At 37.8% G+C, this 21358-nt stretch overlaps 1 protein-coding gene across 4 annotated transcripts in view; it reads left to right on the top strand.

Annotated features, from left to right (window-relative positions):
• PHLDB2 (pleckstrin homology like domain family B member 2) overlaps positions 1 to 21358 on the top strand; it is a 195791-nt gene that overhangs the window by 153262 nt on the left and 21171 nt on the right. For 2 of the 4 annotated variants that reach the window (XM_033211334.1, XM_033211333.1), the window contains exons 7-13: positions 4193 to 4348; positions 5255 to 5365; positions 10053 to 10142; positions 13964 to 14107; positions 14734 to 14922; positions 18177 to 18317; positions 19525 to 19624. In XM_033211334.1, coding sequence (XP_033067225.1) covers positions 4193 to 4348; positions 5255 to 5365; positions 10053 to 10142; positions 13964 to 14107; positions 14734 to 14922; positions 18177 to 18317; positions 19525 to 19624 — 931 coding nt within the window. The remainder of the gene's footprint in view (positions 1 to 4192; positions 4349 to 5254; positions 5366 to 10052; positions 10143 to 13963; positions 14108 to 14733; positions 14923 to 18176; positions 18318 to 19524; positions 19625 to 21358) is intronic. The other 2 variants (XM_033211336.1, XM_033211335.1) reach the window with 1 other exon arrangement.

The raw sequence follows: 21358 nt of genomic DNA, 5'->3' as shown, positions 1-21358 counted from the left end.
TCACTGGATAATTTTTTGAATCAAGACCAAAATCAAACATTTATTTAAGTAAGTATCAAAAGCACAAGAAAATTATCCCAGCCGGGTTCTTGTGCTTTTGATATTTACTCAAATGAATGGTTGATTTTGGTATCTTGATGTTTTAAAAAAAATTTATTCAGTGATCTACAATTTTACTGTCACTGGCTATAAAATCAATGTATCCATTAGTCTTGGACAAGTCATTCAACTTCTATGGGCCACAATATCCTCATATATGAAATAAGGAGTATATTAGTCAGGGTTCTCTAGAGGGACAGAACTAGTACTATATACACACACACACACACACACACACACACACACGAAGCATCCAGCACCAGAGAAGGATGTAGTCTGGGAGGCTAGGCCAGTCTAGTCTTTTCACATTTGTTGTTGTTGTTGTTGTTGTTGTTGTTTGTTTTTTCCACCTGCTTTATATTCTAGCTGCTCTGGCAGCTGATTAGATGGTGCCCACCCAGATTAAGGTGGGTCTGCCTTTCCCAGCCACTGACTCAAACGTTAATCTTTGGCAACACCCTCCCAGGCACACCCAGGATCAATACTTTGCATCCTTCAATCCAATCAGCTTGACAGTATTAATCACCTCAAGGAGGTTGGACTAGATTATTTCAACTGTCTTTTTCCATATTCCAAAAGTATGCAGTTAAAGTGTAAAAATTAACAAAACCCCAAGCCCCATTTAAATTTTCTTCTGGAGTTGGCCATGAGCTGTTATTACTGCAATTTCTCCTGGTCATACCACATCTATTCTCTTCTTCCTGTCCCTCCATCAGGCAAAGAAAACATAAAGAACTGCATGTAAACTTCTGCCATATACATTATTTTAAAAGTTACTAGAAAGAAAAAAGAAATTGCACAGAATTTCCTTTAGTGCAGCTGTTTTAGGTCCTTTCGTGCCTGGCCTTTGAGCTTGCCAGCCAGTAGAGATTTGTAACACTCTTAGTGAGTGAAGTACAGTTAAATTTTCATTCAATTAGTCATACATACTTCACTTTGAACTTCCTGTATATATTATTCTGTGCTCAATTAAACTATTCCTGCCCCCAAATTCCATTCCCAGACTTCTTATTCATACATAAAATCTTGTAAAAGTTTTTATTCCCTCCCTAATAGTTTTTTGTTTAAGATGTAAGTTTATATACACACGTTTTGATGGTTTAGATAACTTGATCAGATGATTACATCAGTGGAGTCTGAGTGCTGAGCTTAGCTTAATTTTCAACTTTCTGACCTAGTGTGCCATTATTTTCATACAGTGGTTTAAGTATTTACTACAAATAAATGAACGATTCTTTGACTTTCATGCAGGGTTAAAATAACACATGTTGCATATTAACCAGATATGGAGTAAGCAACTGACTAGCAAAGTGTATATATTAAGAGCCATGTGGCCACTTTGAATGGAGATTACTTATAAGCCAGAAAAAGGGCTTGTTCCTTTTTTTAAAATCTCAGTAATCTTTGGCCACAAATCAAGCTTAATTGGAAGACCTTATAAACTTGAGTGTATGTGCCTATATGTCAGCCAGTGCATTATTTCAAAACAGAAGATATTGTTTTAAGATCTACCACTTGAGTTATTTCTTAATTCCTTAATTCTTTTAATTCATTAATTCTTTCAGAAGTTATAAATTTGAAATGTCTGATAAACTTGAAATGTCAACCAAACATTTGAAATTGAGTGCATATTTTTTTGGAGCCAACTAAAATGTAAAGAAGTGTTAAGAAATGTTGAATATGTTTTGCAAATTGTGTTTTTCCTGCTCTTAAGCTTTGAGAATTCAGTCTGCGTTGACATGATGGTCTTGTTGCTATACGTATTATCAGTTGTAATTACTCAGTAGCTAATAGCTCTTCTATGAATCATCCCTAGAGTAAAAGTCATGGCAGAAGATAGAAATACATTTCATTTTATCAAAAAGCTTGCTTTATCATTAATATGAAAACCAGAGTGGGGGTGGGGTTGAATATTGATATAGAGATAACTTAGCATATAATTATTTATTCAACTCTCTTTGATGATTTGATTGAAGAACAACCAAAAAATGCTTTGGTTACGTTAGTTATGTAGAGCTGTGAGCCACAGAGCCCAGCTGCCTCTTTCTTTTGGACATAGATTATGTATAAGTTATATTTATAAAAAAATCTGGCTGGGTGTGGCAGCTTATACCTATAATCCCAGGTGAGTAGATCCAGGTGAGTAGAGGCTGAGGTGAGTGGATTGCTTGAGTTTGAGACCAGCCTGGGAAATATGGCAAAACCCCGCTCTATAAAAAAGTACAAAAATTAGCCAGGCATGGTGGAGTACACCTGTGGTCCCAGCTACTTGGGAGGTTGAGGCAGGAAGATTGCTTGAGCCTGGGAGGTCAAGGCTGCAGTGCGCTGTGTCGTGCCAAGGCATTCCAGCCTGAGTGACGAAGCAAGACCCCGTCTTCTCAAAAAAAACAAAAAAAAAGGAAAAGAAAAAGAAATCTCCTAAACATACCCCATTTATGAATCATGTTAAAGACTCCAAGAATAAGAGGGTGTTTAAACAAAAAGTATATTAGAGAAGAATCTATACAACATGCATCGATTTCTGCATGAATGCAGATGCATAAATATGCTCCTATTTTCAAATACGTCATAGGTTAGAGAATGCTTTTTCTAGACCATCTGATTTTCATGGTTTCCAATCTTCCTTAAATGTCCTCAAGATTGTTCTGAGAGTGGTGGTGTTTAACCTTTTGAGTCACCCTTTGTGCCTCATAAAAGCTTTGTTTACACTTTCCAGTAAAAAGGTGTGTACGTATTTTTAATGGGCTCATAGAACCCTGGCTTTAAAACCTCAATTTCCAGTTTTTTAAAAAACAGACTTTATTTTTTAGAGCAGTTTTAGATTTTCAGCAAAACCCAGCAGAAGTTACAGAGATTTCCCATATTCCTTCTGCCCCTACACATGCATAGGCTCCCCTTATTATCAGCATTCTCCCCAGCAGTACAACTGTTACAACTGCTAAACCTCCACTGACACATCCCCATCACCTAGAGCCCATGTCCAAAAGTGTTTTGGTTGCTTATCCCTTTAATAAAATTACTAGAGCATGCATTTCCTTGGTAGATATATGATACATAATCCATGTTATTATAAATATATATAGTGTGCATACCCAAAGAATGTATATATTTAAAATCATGTGTAGATGCTATGCTACTTGTGTATACATTAGAAAACATTTGTTGAGAAACTGAAAAAGAAAATAAACAATTAAAAACAAGTATGAAGGGGATCTAATTTGTTTCTGCACAGTCCAGCAGATTGTGTTGTGTGCCATCTGGGATACATGTATCCCTATTAGATACCTCTGATCTGTACGTGTGCCAACTTTTGACTCCTTAGTCTCCATATTAGTCCTATTTTGTATGAAAAATTGAGGAAAAGAAGAGATTGCTCCCCTCCCTTCCCTTCCCTTTCCTTTCCTTTCTTTCCTTCCTTCCTTTCTTTTTTTTTTTTTTTTTGACAGAGTTTCACTCTTGTCGCCCAGAGTGGAGTGCAGTGGCACGATCTCGGCTCTTTGCAACCTCCACCCCAAGCGATTCTCCTGTCTCAGCCTCCCAAGTAGCTGGGACTACAGGTGTCTACCACCACGTCCAGTTAATTTTTGTATTTTTAGTAGAGACAGGGTTTTGCCATGTTGGCCAGGCTGGTCTCAAACTCCTAACCTCAGGTGATCCCCCCACCTCGGCCTCCTAAAGTGCTGGGGTTACGTGTATGAGCCACCCACCATGCCAGGCCAAGAAGATTTTTCTTGTAACACTATGTTACACCTTTGGACTGCAGATTACGTTTAGATTATTTGCTGAGTTGTTTTTATATTTCCTTCTTCATTTTAAAGCCACCCAGTGGGTTTAATGCAAGAATTCTTACCTCCACAGAGAAATCTAAAACTGAGGGTGAAATAAATGCTGCCCACCCCACCACACCCCTTTCGATTCCCTCTAGTAGTCACGTTCTGGGATTTACCTCCAAAAGAGAGTGTTATGTTCGAACCCTGGTCAATATTGTAATTGAAAAGATATCTTGGACTAAAGCTTTTAATAAATGTTTCTTCACATTAAGAAGGTGGTAGTTATCTCAGTGTGTCTTGTTTTCATTCCCTTTTCTCCAAAGGATGCTGACCTGTTGGATGTTGAAAGCAAGCACTTTGAAGACCTGGAGTTCCAGCAGCTTGAACATGAGAGCCGTCTAGATGAAGAAAAGGAGAATTTGACTCAACAGCTCCTGCGTGAAGTTGCTGAATATCAACGGAACATCGTTTCTAGAAAGGTACTTTTGCCAGGTGTCATTCAATGTGAAAAACCAAAATATTCTTCTGCATAACATAGCTATGCCATATGTCTGTCTGAAAATCACATTTGGCAGATTACAGAGTCTGCCATGTATGTGGCAAGTGGTGTTCCAAATTAGACAGATTGAGACATAGTACAGTCATTGTTACATAATGCTGTAGATTCATTTATGAATAATACCTCATTGTTTCATTCATGTGAAAACCAAGTCATAGAAAATCAGGAATTCAGATGTTGGTTTTAAATTATTTCTTTTTGCGATCATGGCAACTGGGTTCAGAATAATTCTGTGAACAAAGACTATTTTGGATTTTTCTCTGTTTTCATTGCGCAACAGTTCTCAAAACTGGCTGATAGCTTATTACCATTAGAAGTAGAATGCCATGTGGATTACTACTGACTCCACCCAACCCCTAGCACTTAGATGTCCAGCCCAGAATTCAACTTTGTTCCAGAATTTAGAATCACACCCAGGGCTCTGTATTAAACCAATAAAATTGAGGAAAGGAAAGACAAGAGAAGGTGTTTTCTTAAACTCTCAGTTTAAATAAGAAATTCCATTGTTTTTTCTCATGAGGTGTACCCAAGATGTTGTAAAAAATTCATCGATAGCCTAAAACAAGATTTCCTGTTGACTTCTGGGTTCTTCAAGATAGGTTTTAAATCAGTTGATCTATATTCGCCTTCAGTAAAGAAAGTATTGAGGCTGATAGGTCAAAGAAATGCCCCACAGTCTCTTGGTAATAATCACTGCCCACCATCAACTAAAATGCAGTCACTGTTATTCCTGTTGTGAAAATTTTTTTCTCCCTTTTCTAGGACAGACTGGCAAACCTTTGAGTGTCTAATGTACATCTTCCTATGATCATCTCTTTTCTTCCAGGAAAAAATTTCTGCGTTGAAAAAGCAAGCCAATCACATTGTTCAGCAGGCTCAGAGAGAACAAGATCATTTTGTGAAAGAAAAGAATAATTTAATAATGATGTTGCAAAGAGTAAGTATTTCCTTTTCAGCACTGGCTACTGTAAAACAGAGATTCCAAATTTAGGGAAATTGCTCCTTTTAAAGTAAACACCTTTTAATAGTGAATGCCTATACAATTTAAGGAAGATTTTTTTATACTTTTTAATTTAATCCTCCACATTAATAAGAGGATACTATGAGCTATTAACTACCATTCAGAAAATAAGCAAGGATGTTTTCTTCGTGCTTTTTTCACATTGTAAAAATCTTAATGATGGAAAGTCTGTATTTTTAAATGATTATTTTCTTCTTTTTTAAAAAGTCATACCATTCATCAAATAGTTAAAATGCTTTCTAACACCAATGTAGGGTGGACTTAAGGAAAAATGCCCTTTTTACTACTGTCAAATATTTTGGCCCAGCTGATCTGATGTTTTGAACTCCAGTTATTTATGTACGAGTCTTTCTAGCAAATATCACGCTGCGTTTAGTTTGAATTAATTGGGTAGGTAGAAACTCCATATGGTATGGTCGAGGGGTGGCAAGATCATCCTCACTAAAGAGACTGTGACCTCTTATGGTCCAGCACCTCAAGTGACTACCTGTAAACGGATTTCTTTGCCCAAAGACAGTGAAAAGCAAGATGTAGTCTAACTCCCTGACATGGCCCCTGGTGTCATTTCAGCAATAAGACACCAAACGTTAAAGTTAATAGGGCTAGTCTCAGATCTGAACCCTGCATTGAAGCCACTACATTAGCAATATGACATTTGAGATCATGAAAACGTGTGATAGACCCAGAATGGCATGCAGAGAAACACCAAGTCCAGAAGGAAGTATTAAAGGATGAAGCTGTACCATAGTCCCCCTTAAAACAATTGAGTATTCATTCCCTTCTTAACTATTTTAGGTTAAGAAGAAAGGGGAAGGCCTGACAGTGTGGCTCATGCCTACAATGCCAGCATTTGGGGCGGTTGAGGCGGGCAGATCACTTGAGGCCGGGAGTTCAAGACCAGTCTGGCCAACATGGCAAAACCCTATGTCTACCAAAAATACAAAAAATTAGCTGGGCATGGTAGCACACACCTGTGATCCCAGCTACTCAGAAGGTTGAGGCAGGATAATCGCTTGACTCTGGGAGGCAGAGGTTTCAGTGAGCCAAGATCATGCCACTGCACTCCAGCCTGGGCAACAGCGAGACCCTGTCTCAAAAAAAACAAAAAACAAAGAAGAGAGAGGAAATAGGTCCTTCACACAGAATTATGAGCCCACTTGAGGTGCCCCAGCAGCTCGCACATATTTCTAACAACTTCCATCTTCCCCCTTTTCCCACCTAGAAATTTCTGAATGGAGTTGTATTTTCCCTCTCTATCCCTTGCTCTGGGGATGCTCTGTTTCCATTAGCATCCTTGCTACTATTTTACCTTTGGCACACAATATTCAAAGGCCCAGCTTAACTTAGATACTGTAATATATAGTATTTAATATTTAAAATTTTAGCCAAAAAAAGAGGAAAACTCTTAGTGATAGATTTTATAAAATGGGTAAGCACAATCACAGGTATAATATTTTCCTATTAAAAATATATGGGATACAATTAGATTATAAAAATTGTGGTCTATAAGTATTAAGATTTTTATTTTTCTAAACTGATCTATAGATACATTTTAATCCCAATCAAAATCCCAACAGACTTTTTTCTAGAAATTGACAAGTTGATGTGAAAATTTACAGTTGATCTTCATTATTCAGGGATTCCATATTTGTGATTATGTCTACTTGCTAAAATGTATTTGTAACCTCTAAATCGAGACTTGTGGCACTTTTGTAGTCATTCACAGAAATGCATGGAGTGGTGAAAATTTTGAGTTGGCCAATATGCACATTCCCAGCTGAGGCTGAGCAAGGCAGCATCCCGCCTTCTTGTTTTACCTCTCATACTGTAAACAAATGTTATTTTTGTGGATTATTTATTGCGGTGTTTTTATGTTTTTGCTTTTTGTTGGTGATTTGCTGCATAAAATGCCTTCGAACCATAGTGATTAAGTGCAGTGAAGTGCTCCTAAATGCAAGAAGGCTGTGAAGTGCCTTATGGAGAAAATACGTGTGTTAGATGAACTTCACTCGCACTGTTATAGTGTTGCTGACTGTCAGTACAAGGTTAATGAATCAGCAATATATATCTTAATATACAAATAATAATAATATATAATACAATATGCTAATATTAATATATTATATAATGGCATATAATATAATATTAAGTGTCTTCAAACAGAAACACACATAAAATAAAGTTCAGTATTGATCAATTGATGAAAATATTGTGACTAGAGGCCTGCAGGAACCCAACCCTGTATTTTTTATAGGAGCAGTGGTTCAGTATTCACTAATTCAGTGTTGGTGGCAACATTATAGAACACAGCCACCACCAATAATAGGAATCAACTGCATATGAAAATGCTAAGGGCCTAGAATAGCCAAAACAACTTTGAACGAGAACAAAGTTGGAGGATTTGTACTTTTATTTCAAGATTTACTCTGGAGCCATTTAAGACAAGGTGGTGCTGCCATGCAAATAGACATTTATTAAATAGATCAATGAAACTGAACTATTAAGTCCAAAAATGGACCCGTACATATGTACTGTCTTTTGATTTTTGACAAAGGCACCAAAACAAGTGTTTCAAAGAAATGATGGTGGATCAACTGGGTCAACATGGAAAAAAATAAACCTCAATATCGTCATATGATATATGTAAATTCATTCAAGAGATATCAGAGACCTCAATATGAAAATTAAAATGATAAAGCTTCCAGAAGAAAATATAAGAGTGAAAGTACACTTTTATGGCCTTGAGTAAGCAAAAATGTTTAAAAGAAATGACAAAAGACTTGTATCCAGAACATATTAAGAACTCCTACACATCAATAATAATAGTGATACACCAATAATTTTTTTAAAAAACAGGCAAAAGTCTTGAATAGAGATTTTACAAAAGAGCATATATGAAGAACCAAAAAGTTATGTGGGAAAATACTCATCATTAGTCATCAAGGAAATATGAATTACAACAACAGTATAATTCTACCTCCTAAACTAAAATGACTAAAGAAATTAAAATCTCAAATGTTGACAAGAATATGAAGCAACTAGAACTTTCATACATTGCTGACTTGAGTGTAAAATATAAGGTCCTTTCAGAGAACTTTGTAGAAGTTTTTTTTTTTTTAACATACATCCATGTATGACCCAGCACTCCACTTCTAGATGTTTACACAATATAAATGAAAACATGTCTTCGTATAAAACTTGTTCAAGACTGTTTGAAGTAGCTTTTTCCATAATAGCCAACAAAACAAAACTAGAAACAACCTAAATATCCATCAACAAGCAAATTGTTAGGTATATTCATATAATACAGGACTCCTCAACAATAAAAAACAGTGAACTACTGATGCCTGTAACATGGAGTGAAAGAGGGCTGGCAGGAAAGAATGCATATTGTATGATTCCATTTATATAAAGTAGTTACATTTTATAAGTAGGCAAATACTTTATAACACAGGCAAAACTAGTGTGAAGGCCATGGAAATCAGAACAATGCTTGCTCAAAAGGGTGGAAGTTGACAGGTAGGGGCATGAGGAAATGTTTGGGGTGACGGAAATGCTCTTTATCTTGTCTAGGATATTATTCCATTAGTTAAAACTGATAAATTTATTTACTTAAGATCTATGCATTTCACTGAATGCACATTATCTTTTTAATTAAAAATATTTTAGCCCCAGCCATGGCAAGGACATATATACAAATTATACCATGATAAAAAAAGACCCATAAATGTTGCTTAATACCAAATTAATTCAAGATGAATGGTAGACACAAACATAAAAGCTAACACCATTAAGTTCCCAAAAGAAAATATATCGCTGGGTTGTGATATTACATCATCAGATATTATGTCATCAACAACATCATGTGATATTACATCATCAACAACAATTATGTGTTACTCTGAAGGAGTAAAAGAGAATGACATTAGAAAATAATGTTGGTTTTTTTTTTTTTTGAGACAGAGTCTCGCTCTGTCGCCGCCCAGGCTAGAGTTGAATGGCGCGATCTCAGCTCACTACAACCTCCGCCTCCTGGGTTTACGCCATTCTCCTGCCTCAGGCTCCCAAGTAGCTGGGACTACAGGTGCCCGCCACCATGCCTGGCTAATTTTTTGTATTTTTAGTAGAGACGGGGTTTCACCATGTTAGCCAGGATGGTCTCGATCTCGACCTTGTGATCCACCCATCTCGGCCTCCCAAAGTGCTGGGATTACAGCCGTAAGCCACCGCACCTGGCCGAAAATAATGTTTTTAAAATTTTATTTTTATATAAAAGTAAAAATAAAATATACAATTTATTTTATATTTTTTATGTAAAATTTTAAAAATTTTATTTTAAACACATTTTTAAATGACTATAAAATTTATTAGGAATTAAAAGTTATATAGCTAAGTATGTTTGGAAACAACTCATGCAGCATATCAGCTGGCAGAAGATGACCGCTAGTATACAGATTTGAAGTTTTGACTGAGTATGATGAGAGGAAATAGAAATGGGGGAAATATGTGAGATACTGATGTTAGTCTCTAATGCAAAGTCACTGTGCTGCTCAGTTGTATCCAAGGTTGCCTTTTAAGTTTAATAGGTTTTGTATTCCTTCAGGAAAAGGAGAATCTTTGTAATTTGGAAAAGAAATACTCCAGCCTCTCTGGGGGGAAAGGGTTTCCTGTTAACCCCAATACTTTAAAAGAGGTAAGCTATGATTTTACATGTCACTTTATGTTGCCTTAGACATCAGGAGATGTATCTCAGCTTTATGTGATGAGCTGAATAATAAAAATATTAACTCAAAGGACCTATGAAAGCACTCAATGCTTGGATGGTTTCCCTGCCTTTCATTATGTATGCTTTGGGGATTCAGAGATTATTCTTGTGTCTAATGCAGATGTACTTTGTGTGTGTGTGTGTGGTGTGTGTGTGTGTGTGTGTCTACTTGGCTGGGTAGTGACATTGTGGGTTAATTTGGTGTTTCAAAAACTTGAAGATCCAGACCAAGATGAGTCTTAAATTCTCCTTTTTCCTTCCTGAGTCTCCTTTCTCCCTCCCCTCTGTTATTTTGCTTCTCCTTCTCCTGAGTCTTGTAGAACATGAAAATGCCTGCAAACATTTGAGAAGGTGGTCTGATTTCTTTCTTTTCCCTATCTCCCCACCCCACCAACTGTTGTTTCTGCCATTTTCCACTGTAAACTGGAAAGTCCTATTTACGGTAAACTGTACATACTTTTTTTTTTTTTTTGAGACGGAGTCTGGCTCTGTCGCCCGGGCTGGAGTGCAGTGGCCGGATCTCAGCTCACTGCAAGTTCCGCCTCCCGGGTTTACGCCATTCTCCTGCCTCAGCCTCCGGAGTAGCTGGGACTACAGGTGCCCGCCACCTCGCCGGGCGCGATGGCTCAAGCCTGTAATCCCAGCGCTTTGGGAGGCTGAGACGGGCGGATCACGAGGTCAGGAGATCGAGACCATCCTGGCTAACACAGTGAAACCCCCGTCTCTACTAAAAAATACAAAAAAATACTGTACATACTCTTTATCTCTAATATCCACCTTTCCCCAGTCCCTATCACCACTTTCCCCGCCAGATATCTTAAGGAGCTACACTGCTATGCTGGGAGAATATTTTAACTCTAATTTGGAAAATTATAGCTGAGAAAAAAATAATTTGTATATTTTTTTTGAGATGGAGTCTCACTCTGTCACCCAGACTGGAGTGCAGTGGCACCATCTCAGCTCACTGCAACCTCTGCCTCCTGAGTTCAAGCAATTCTCCTGTCCCAGCCTCCTGAGTGGCTGGGACTACAGGCGCCCGCCACCACACCTGGTTAATTTTTGTATTTTTAGTATAGACGAGGTTTTACCATATTGGTCAGGCTGGTCTCAAACTCCTGATCACAGGTGATCTGCCTGCCTCGGCCTCCCAAAGTGCTAGGATTATAGGCATGAGCCACCACGCCGGGCCTATATTTATATTCCTTATATTTATTGTTTTTCTAAAAAGCTAAAAGAAAAGCTTGCTTCTACATAAGTGTTTGCATAATCAAAAAAAAAAAACCCTTTAGACAGTGGAGTTAGGATTCTTATGTAGAAAATATTTTTGTGTGTATCAGTATATGAAACAAAATGCCCATCACAATAATAAGTGTGACTGTATATGTACCTCAGAAGCATTTTGTGAAATATTTTTTCCAAAACTTTGTTAAATCATTCAGTTTCATAGTTTCTTTTCATTATTCAGAACAAGGAACTGTCGGGTTCAATGAACAAAGTGTGGTTGTGAATAGAATGTCATGGCCTAAGATAATGTTAGCAAGGTGGGTAAGAGCAGGTCTTGTGAGTCTGTTAAAGAAATGTGGTCTACTTCATGTGTGGTGGGAGGCCTTTCAGTGGTTTTAAGCAGGGAGGTGACATTTGCTATCCATTTGTTAAAGATCACTCTGGGCTGCTCTATGACTACTAGATCGTAGAGTAAGAGAAGCAGATGCAGGGAAATTGTTGTGGAGATGATTGCAGTAGCATAGGCTAGAGAGGCTGGCAGCTTGAATTGGAGGATGGCAGAGAGATGGAAGGAGTTAGCTGGATTAGCAGGTATTTTGGAGGCAGAGTTGACAGTTCTTGCTGATAGATTGGATGTTGGGATGAAGTAAATAAATGAAGGTGTCCGGAATCATGCCATTATTCCAGTTTGAGTAATGAAGTATATGGTAAGCACCTTTTAGTGAGATAGGGAAGACTGGGGAAGAAATTGTTTAAGAGGGAAGATTTGGAGTTGACTCTGGACATACAGAGTTTGAAGAGCTTATGGCATCCAGATGAATTAGATGGGCTCTAAAGTCTCTCCATCTCCTAATAGAAGAATGAAGTCTTTCCTTTTCTGTTAATGAGTTGGTCTTTATTTTCTGCAGACTTTCTGATGTCAGAAGCACATTTAGTTTTTTTCACTATTGTTGTGTATCTACAACTCTTCTGCTTGTTGAATAAAACAATGAGTTGCTATGAGAACACATGGCAATTGTGCTGTGTGTTCACTTTCCTGTACAAAGCAGACTTGACTCACAAAATGTTTTTCTTTTTTTTTTCTCCTCCTCTCTCATTCTCTCTCCTTTTTCTTTTTTAAAGGGGTGATTGATTTATAACCTATTTTAAAGACCTCCCAGGTTTTAAAGCAGTTTACATTTTTGAAGCAGTTAATTGATTTGTATGGTTTGTGACTTGTATAAATAATTAAAACTTGGCTTCAAAACAGTCTACTATTAACTGAGCAAAAGAAAAACCCAAAATTGTTCATTTTCTTTCTGATTCAGTATTACATATTGAATGAACTTGACCTAGTTGACTACTTCTTTTCTTCAGTTTAACCTTATGAAACTTTACGTGATATCTGTCCTGCCTTCTGAAATGCAAGTCTCTGACACATCCAATTTATCAACAGTCAACTCTGGCATTCTCCACTTTGTTATCAGTCCTTTCAGGATTTTTACCAAAAATCAAGGTGTTTTATTTTCCAGCCTGAAATTTGTAAAAGAACTGATGGACTCATAGAAGAATCTTTGTGTCAAATTTAACTCAATTACACCTTTAAAGGAGAGGTGTTATTTGATACAGTTTTTTCACACTGGTTTATTGGGGTGGTGAAAATCGTGATTGGTCTGCATAATTAGTTTCCATGAAAATTGACAAGTGCCTTTTCCACAGATTCAGGAGTTCTGCTTCTCAGATATTTTGTATTTTCTCTAAGCTGAAGCCAGAACTGAATTATTGAGTTCAAAAGTAACTGGAAATTCTCTGTCCTATGGGTAGAGATGGGGGTTAGGGAGGCTGCCTTGAATTGAAACCTACCCTGGTTGCAACTCTACCTTAGGACTCTGTGTGTGTGTATGTGTGTATGTGTGCGTGCGCACACATTTGTTTTGCTAGGGAAGGTTCACCTGCATGAAAGGACAGTGTTCTTTTTATACTCATTTGGTTGAGATGCCCAAAAGCTAGAACCCACTATAAATAATTTTGTAAATGTTTGCTTAGTGTAAAACCTAGTAGCCCTCAGCCCATTTTCCTCACACTCTAATTCATCAAGAAACAGAAATGGTGAAAATCTAAGAATGAAGATTTGTGTAAAAGACTCTTTAATTAGGGAGTGAGTGATTGTGTTGTCAATTTTACATCTTGGATTTTTTGGTGTGTTATTACTTTAAATGTGTCTGTGGTGACAACCTTAATCCATCAACAGAATGAATGCTGATACTTCTGGATATTTTAAAATAGAAGGTTTTGGGTTATTTATAATACAGTTATCTTGATTACATCAGAAAAATTATGTTTAATGCTTCGAATGCCAATTTTCAAGATTAAGCAATGTAAATCCATTTTAATTGCTGAGTATTCCCTTAATGAAACATTTGATAATACCACAGATATCTGGCTGTGCCGCTCTAAGCTAACTTCATTGTACTGGGAACATTAATACTCTCGCATGCCTTGGCTTTTGCTTTCTTTGTGTTTAACTTCTGAATTCCTCCTTTTAGGGCTATATCAGTGTAAATGAGATTAATGAGCCATGTGGCAATTCCACGAATCTATCCCCTTCCACTCAGTTTCCTGCTGATGCTGATGCTGTTGCCACTGAGCCTGCCACAGCTGTGCTGGCGAGCCAGCCTCAGAGTAAAGAGGTGTGTAGGCATGACGTTTCATTCATTCACTGCTTTTCTTTATGTCAGAAATTAACCCACGGCCAACTGAAAATGAGGTCCATGAGAGCGTGCGTAACAAATGTGTATCTGTCTGACCAGAGGGGTAGGGTAAGGCTGAGTTTATAAAGCATACCAATTTGGGGGTAATGCTCTACCAATAAAAATTCTAGAAACCATGAAATTTATGCTACAGAGTGGAGTACTAGGAGCAGTAAGTTCAAAGAAATAAGTTCTATGTCTTAGCACTCTAATTCAACTTAGTTTTCTTATAAATTAAAAAACCTTTCTAAAATTGTTGATTTGAATTGCCTTTTCAGTTTTACTTTGTTTTTGATTTTGTTTTGTAACATGGATACTGTTAAATATTAGGCCTTTTAAAAACCTTCTAGGGGAGGGGCCAATAATAATAAATTAAAATACCTTCAGTGACCTAAGTTGCTTACAGTGTGGGATTTTAATATGAGGTTAAATTGAAAGATACTGCCCATCAATTGTAACTTCTTAATTAAAATATAACAAAACAGAACGAACTATCAATTTCATTTCTATGTCTTATTCTTTCATTTCATGTGGATACATATATACCTTTTCTTTCTCCTATAAAGCAAAGATCACCTGTCTATTCTGGATTTGTGTTTCCTTCCACCCTTTCTTCTCATCCTATCACTCAACATACATCAGCCCCATGGCCTGAATTCATGGCTACATCTGTCGATCCTTTACCTTTAAATGACACACCTCCTCCTCTACCAGCTAAGAAACACAGAAGGCAGCAGCAGCAGCAGGAGCAACAGGTAATTAGGAACTGGAATTTAGAGTTTGGGATGTTATCTTGGCAGCAAAGTTACTTATGTGGAATCTTTTCTTCTACCTTCCCAAAGGCATTTTTTAAAAAGGCAACTTGCATACTTCTCTGATTTTTTCCCCCCTCTTAAGAACATTTAGTGTTGGAACATTTAAGGATGTTAAAATTGTTGTGAAGTTTTGATACCTTGAGTGTCCCCTACTGGCTTTTATATGTTTGAGCACTTTTTATACCCGCATCCTTCAGATACCATTCAACCAAAATATTGCAACTTATCACAGATAGTTCTCAAAATACTAACAAGCATTTCCATAAAATCTATATATAAAGAGTTATGTTATCAACACAAAATATTTTTATTACACATAATTGAAACCAAAATAGGCATCATTCCCTTGATGCGTTTTGTTAAACACTTCACTCCCTTAATCAGAGTAACTTTGTTTTAATCTGTTTTATAAATTTGCGTATCTCTTTACATCCTTTCTAATGATCCCATGAAGTAAAAATTATCTCCATATTGAAGTTTTGGGAACTGAGGCTCAGTGAGGTTAAGTAGCTTGTCCAAGGTCACACCACAAGTAGTGCACTTGGTCCATAAATCTAGTTTTTATTCACCAGATTTTTAAATAAGTTATTTTTTATTCTAAATGTTGCCTTCCTTTTAGAACACTCAGTGTGTATTAATGCTTGGGTATTCAAAAAAAATCTGTTTCAAGACTTCCTTTCAATTATAATCAAACACCTGCAGAAATTTGGTGCCAAAAGATCCTAAAGAGTCATTGCACTGATGTAGGCGTGCTCTGGTCAGTCATGCTTAAGCCCTTACGTTTCTTTTTTTTTTTTTTTTTGAGACGGAGTCTCGCTCTGTCGCCCAGGCTGGAGTGCAGTGGCCGGATCTCAGCTCACTGCAAGCTCCGCCTCCCGGGTTTACGCCATTCTCTCGCCTCAGCCTCCCGAGTAGCTGGGACTACAGGCGCCCGCCATCTCGCCCGGCTAATTTTTTTGTATTTTTTTAGTAGAGACGGGGTTTCACCGTGTTAGCCAGGATGGTCTCGATCTCCTGACCTCGTGATCCGCCCGTCTCGGCCTCCCAAAGTGCTGGGATTACAGGCTTGAGCCACCGCGCCCGGCCGCCCTTACGTTTCTTGAAGGTACCTTTACCATCGATTACCATTTTTTAAAGGACTATATCTCTCACTGCCTTAGGGTTACTGCCACCTGGGCTGACATGAAAGGATATTGGTGAAAGGTGGATGAAATAAGTTACATATACAAGGAAGAAACAAGGAGAAAGGAAGACCTAAATGCCTTCAATTTTGATGTTAGGTTTATCTCTTTAGCAACTTCATTCAAGACATCTCTAGTAGCAAAACAATCACAGTTTACAAATCTGCTGTTTTCTGCCAAATTTCAGTTAGACAGTTTTCATTGGAGTTTCTTTTCTATTTTATTAAGGTACCATTATGGAATGTTGGAAAGTTATGAATTGCAGAATGTATAATATTTGGTCATAGTGGGAGCTAGATTGAAGTGTTCTGATGTCATTTTTCTATCTAAAAGGAGCATTAATCAGCCAAACTGCAAAGTATTAATATCATCTTAGTATGGACTACCTGGCCATGAATTCCAGCTCTGCCACTTTCCAGCTGCATGACCTTGGCCAAGTTTATTTAACTTCTCTGCACCCCAGATTTCTCAGTACCTACCTCACAGGATTATTATAATAATTTAATGAGATAATGTATATAAACCATCATATCTGGCACATAGCTCTTAATAAATTGATTAGCTAGTATAAACAGTTAATTATAAAGTTAAAATGCAGATTTTTATGATTGGCATATTTGAAGACTGTTTATAAATTTGGTAACTCAAATTTGCATTAATTTTTGTGCATTTCAAAAGCATGAGCTTTTAAAATGACTTTAAAATGATCAGACCTAAAAAATATTTAATTAATAAATCACTTTATATATATGTTTTATTTCTTTAAAAAAATAAAACAATGTTAAGATTTAGTGAAGCTGAGTGGTGGGAATATGAATCTCTCTTAAATTATCCTCTCTTCTTATCTATATGTTTCAAATATATTTCCACAAAAATTTTTTTGAACTCATTTTTGCATTTTTTCTTTCTTTTTTATTTCCATAGTTTTGGGGGGAACAGGTAGTGTTTGCTTACATGGATAAGTTCTCTAGTGGTGATTTCTGAGGTTTTGGTGTACCCATCACTTGAACAAGACATCATTTTACTATTAAAGACATTTCTAAGGGGAGGCCAAGAAAAATTTGAGTAAGTTTCAAGTGGACAAAAATCTTACTTTAGAAATCTGAAAAAAATTAAATAGTCCATTAGAGGATTTTTTTTTTTTTTTTGAGACAGAGTCTCGCTCTGTCGCCCAGGCTGGAGTGCAGTGGCCGGATCTCAGCTCACTGCAAGCTCCGCCTCCCGGGTTCACGCCATTCTCCTGCCTCAGCCTCCCCAGTAGCTGGGACCACAGGCGCCCGCCACCTCGCCCAGCTAATTTTTTGTATTTTTAGTAGAGACGGGGTTTCACCATGTTAGCCAGGATGGTCTCGATCTCCTGACCTCGTGATCCGCCCGTCTCGGCCTCCCAAAGTGCTGGGATTACAGGCTTGAGCCACCGCGCCCGGCCTAGAGGATTTTTAAATGTACTGTAAGAGCTCCTTGGCCAATATCTTTTCAAATAAAAAGTAACTTAGAAAGATGCCTTTTAGGAAAACTTTATGTGGATTTGGAGTGTGTTTATGTGACTGAAATGTTATTACAACTTTCAAACAACTTCCCTGTTTACTTGCTTTTTCTCTTTATCTCCTTTTTCCCTTTTCTTGTCCTCCTCTCACTGGTATCTGTGCCATCACACAGAACTGCCCAGAAGGGGAGAAAGTGCTTACGTGCTTTGTCCACTGGCTGTTCTGCCATCCACATGGCAACCGTTATAATAATTTGTAATTTGTCCTGTGGCCCTGAGGCTGCAGGCACTACAGAAGTGAAAGGTGGAATTTTAAAAAGTTTCTAGGTTCAGCATAAATTCCTACAGTGTTTAGTATCTAATCAAATACTAGCTCAAATCTATCAGCAAACACAGCATATGTTGAATAACTTTAAGAAAAATTCTAAAATTCCATTTTTTTTTGTAAATGCGTAATTCTTCATTTCTTCAGTCACCTATTACAGTTAGTCAAGTTTTGCTATTTTGCTTTACATTTGCATTTAAAGCACTTTAGAAGTCTGGAAGAAAGGAAAAAACAGCATAAAGAAGGCCTCTATCTGAGCGATACTTTGCCTCGAAAGAAAACCACAACTTCCATCTCCCCACATTTCAGCAGTGCTACTATGGGGAGAAGCATCACCCCAAAGGTAGGACATGGGAGAAACCACGGGCTTCCCATTCCATGAGTCTTCTTGTCATCATATTCACTGATGTGTAAAGGCCTTTAAAGAAAAGTGCTAAATAATCATTAAATTTACTTGTTAGGCAGACATCAGGACTAAATTGCATTTTCTACCTGTTCAGAGGACATCTGAAATTGTATGCTCTGGGACCAAAGAACGTGCTTCAGGGTATTTTCTACCAGCACAACCTAGGTGATGAGTGGCATTCGCTTACATGACGGACTTCCATGGCTGCATCCCACATCTGGAAATAAGATAGGATATAGCCTCTGTGTTCCAGGAATAACAGCAACAAGTATTTATTGAGACATTTTCATGTGGCTGATGCTGGGTTCAGTCTTTTATGTGGATTGCCTCATTTGAAAACCCAGCAGCACTAGGCAGTAGAGTACTGGTTATTATCCCATTTGTATGTATGGATAAACTGAGGTGTATAAGGTTAAGTGACTAACCAAGGAACCCTCAGCTGGTGTGTAGTGGAGTGGAATGTGAACCTACGTGACCTGACACTGGAGCTCCCTCACGTTCTGCCGACATGCCTGAGGGGATCATTGTGGAAAGAGAAGAGGCAGGTGTGAAGGAGGTTCTGAATGAGACAGACTTTTGAGCCCTTCCCCTACCCTTAATCAAAGTAACTTTGTTTTAATCTGTTTTATAAATTTGTGTTTCAAGTATATTTTATCTACAGGAAGGATTTTGCTATTTTTTTAAAATGCTGAAACCATTAGGGTGTTAATAGATTTCTTCAGGTTCAGCCCACCACATAACTGAGGATAAATAAAAATCGGTGCATTTGTAACAAGAGTAGCTCTTCCCTGTTCTTTTGCATGGTGCGCATGCATTCTTGGCCCTGCATCTGCCCTCTGCTCCTTATGCACGAAGAACTTTCAGCCATTCTTTCAGGTGGTTTTGGACAGTGTCTTCCCCAGCTGTCTTCACTTTTGGAATTGCTGCTGTTGGAGGAAGTGCTGTGATATTGCGACTACCCTGGAGCTTCTCGGCAGGGCCAGTAACTGGTGTTTACCACTTAGCATCAACAAATGAAATTCAAAGACCTACCTTCTCTGCCCTGTCCACTTAGATAGGAGCTTTGGAAACAGGGATGTGGCCATTTCCTAAAGGTCCATTCAGCCTGCAGCTTGCCTGAAGTACTCCCTCCTGCTTCCCACAGGCCCACCTGCCCCTGGGACAGAGTAACAGCTGTGGAAGTGTGCTCCCTCCCTCACTGGCAGCCATGGCCAAAGACTCTGAATCTCGCAGGATGCTCAGAGGTATGTATCTTTTAAATCAAATGTCATGGCCTTTTGTTAAGCATTAGAATTCTTCAGGGGGAGGAAGTGAGAACAGGGGTAGGGATGATTAGAAGAGGGATCAACCAAAGGCCTAATTTTACTCTTAATGTGTTCTCTTTCGGGAGGGATATATAACTTTTCCTATTTATACATATAGCTGATATATTTTAAACATTCCCATTGTACTTTTTAGATTTGATAGAACTCTCAAACCAGAAAGACCTCTAGAGAATTACTAACCTTCCCATTTGATTAATAGAAAGAAAAGAGAGACCAGTGAGATCCAAGGAGGTTACCAGGACACTTAACCAAGATCACTCACCTGGGTTGTGTCAGAGCCACTATGTTGAATGAACTTTGTGCTAAAGAATCATTGAGCTGACACGGTAAATATAGCAATAGTGGCCCAGAACAGAATTCTTGTAGGCCTTTTAATGTAGATTTGAGCTTTTATACTTCATAGTTGTTATGTTTCAGGTAGACTTTGACTCTCAGCACTTTTTTTTGTCATAATACATTACATTTATAATGGGGTTCTTAGATAGTCTTCATGGGGCTAGAAGAAATTACTCTAACATAGTTTCAGGGCTAAGCTTCTCATTGAGAGGATTAGATTTCTTGTGTTAACACAATAGTTTAAGTCAACAAGTTACATTGTCCTAACTTTTGAGCAGGCATGATGTTAGGTACCAAGAATGCAAATTAATGATAGGAAGCTTGCCTTTGAAATACTTGTAGTCTAGTGAGGAAGAAAGACATAGAACAGATGATTTCAATAAAATGTGGTAAATGGAATAATGGCAGTATGCCCAGGATGTAAATGGAAATGCTCTGGGGATGGCAGTCATTTGACCTTCAAATACATTCATACATTGATGGGATTCAAATCCTCCCTTCTAAGCAGGCTGGAATTCAGTTCTAGCTGTTTGGCCTCTCTGCCAATGGTGCTGAGAGATAACGCTGGTTTTCCATCAGGAGAAAATATATATGCACACACACACACATACATACACACGCGTGCGCACGCACACACACATATATAATACATATATAAATTTCTATGTATGTGAACATAATGTGTATTGTGTGTATATATTATATATATATATCACTGGAACAAGGTTTTCAAACCATTACTAAAGGCGATTTAAGAATTAGAGGGTATAGTATTCATAATAGGATTGTAATATGTGAGAGACATTTGCAGTGGTAATATTTGAATCAAATACACTGATTGAACTATTTTATTTGCCATAATTTCTTAATAAGCTAAAAATATTCTTTTAATATTTATAAATAATAAACATATGAGTCTATTTTGGCTCTCATTTATCATTGTTAGGTTGTGGGTCAAGTCTATTTGCTGTTGAAACATTTTTCTGTAATATTTACATATAAATATTTGAGACAAGGTCTCACTCTGTTGTCCAGGCTGGAATGCAGTGGTATGTAATTAAAGCTCACTGCAAACTCTGCCTCCTGGGTTCAAGTGATCCTCCCACCTCAGCCTCCCGAGTAAGCTGGAACTATAGGTGTGTGCTACCACACCTGGCTAATTTTTGTATTTTTTGGCAGAGATGGGTTTTTGTCATGTTTCCCAGGCTGGTTTCGACCTCCTGAGCTCCAGTTATCTCCCACCTTGGGCTCCCAAAGTGCTGAGATTGCAGGCGTGTATTAGACTTCTTTTTAAATATATTTTTCCCACCGTCGGAG

This window comes from Trachypithecus francoisi, unplaced genomic scaffold (genome assembly GCF_009764315.1).
Source record: "Trachypithecus francoisi isolate TF-2019V2 unplaced genomic scaffold, Tfra_2.0 Lachesis_group0, whole genome shotgun sequence".
Classification (NCBI taxonomy): Eukaryota; Metazoa; Chordata; class Mammalia; order Primates; family Cercopithecidae; genus Trachypithecus; species Trachypithecus francoisi.
This window is presented reverse-complemented; position numbering and strand designations above follow the sequence as displayed.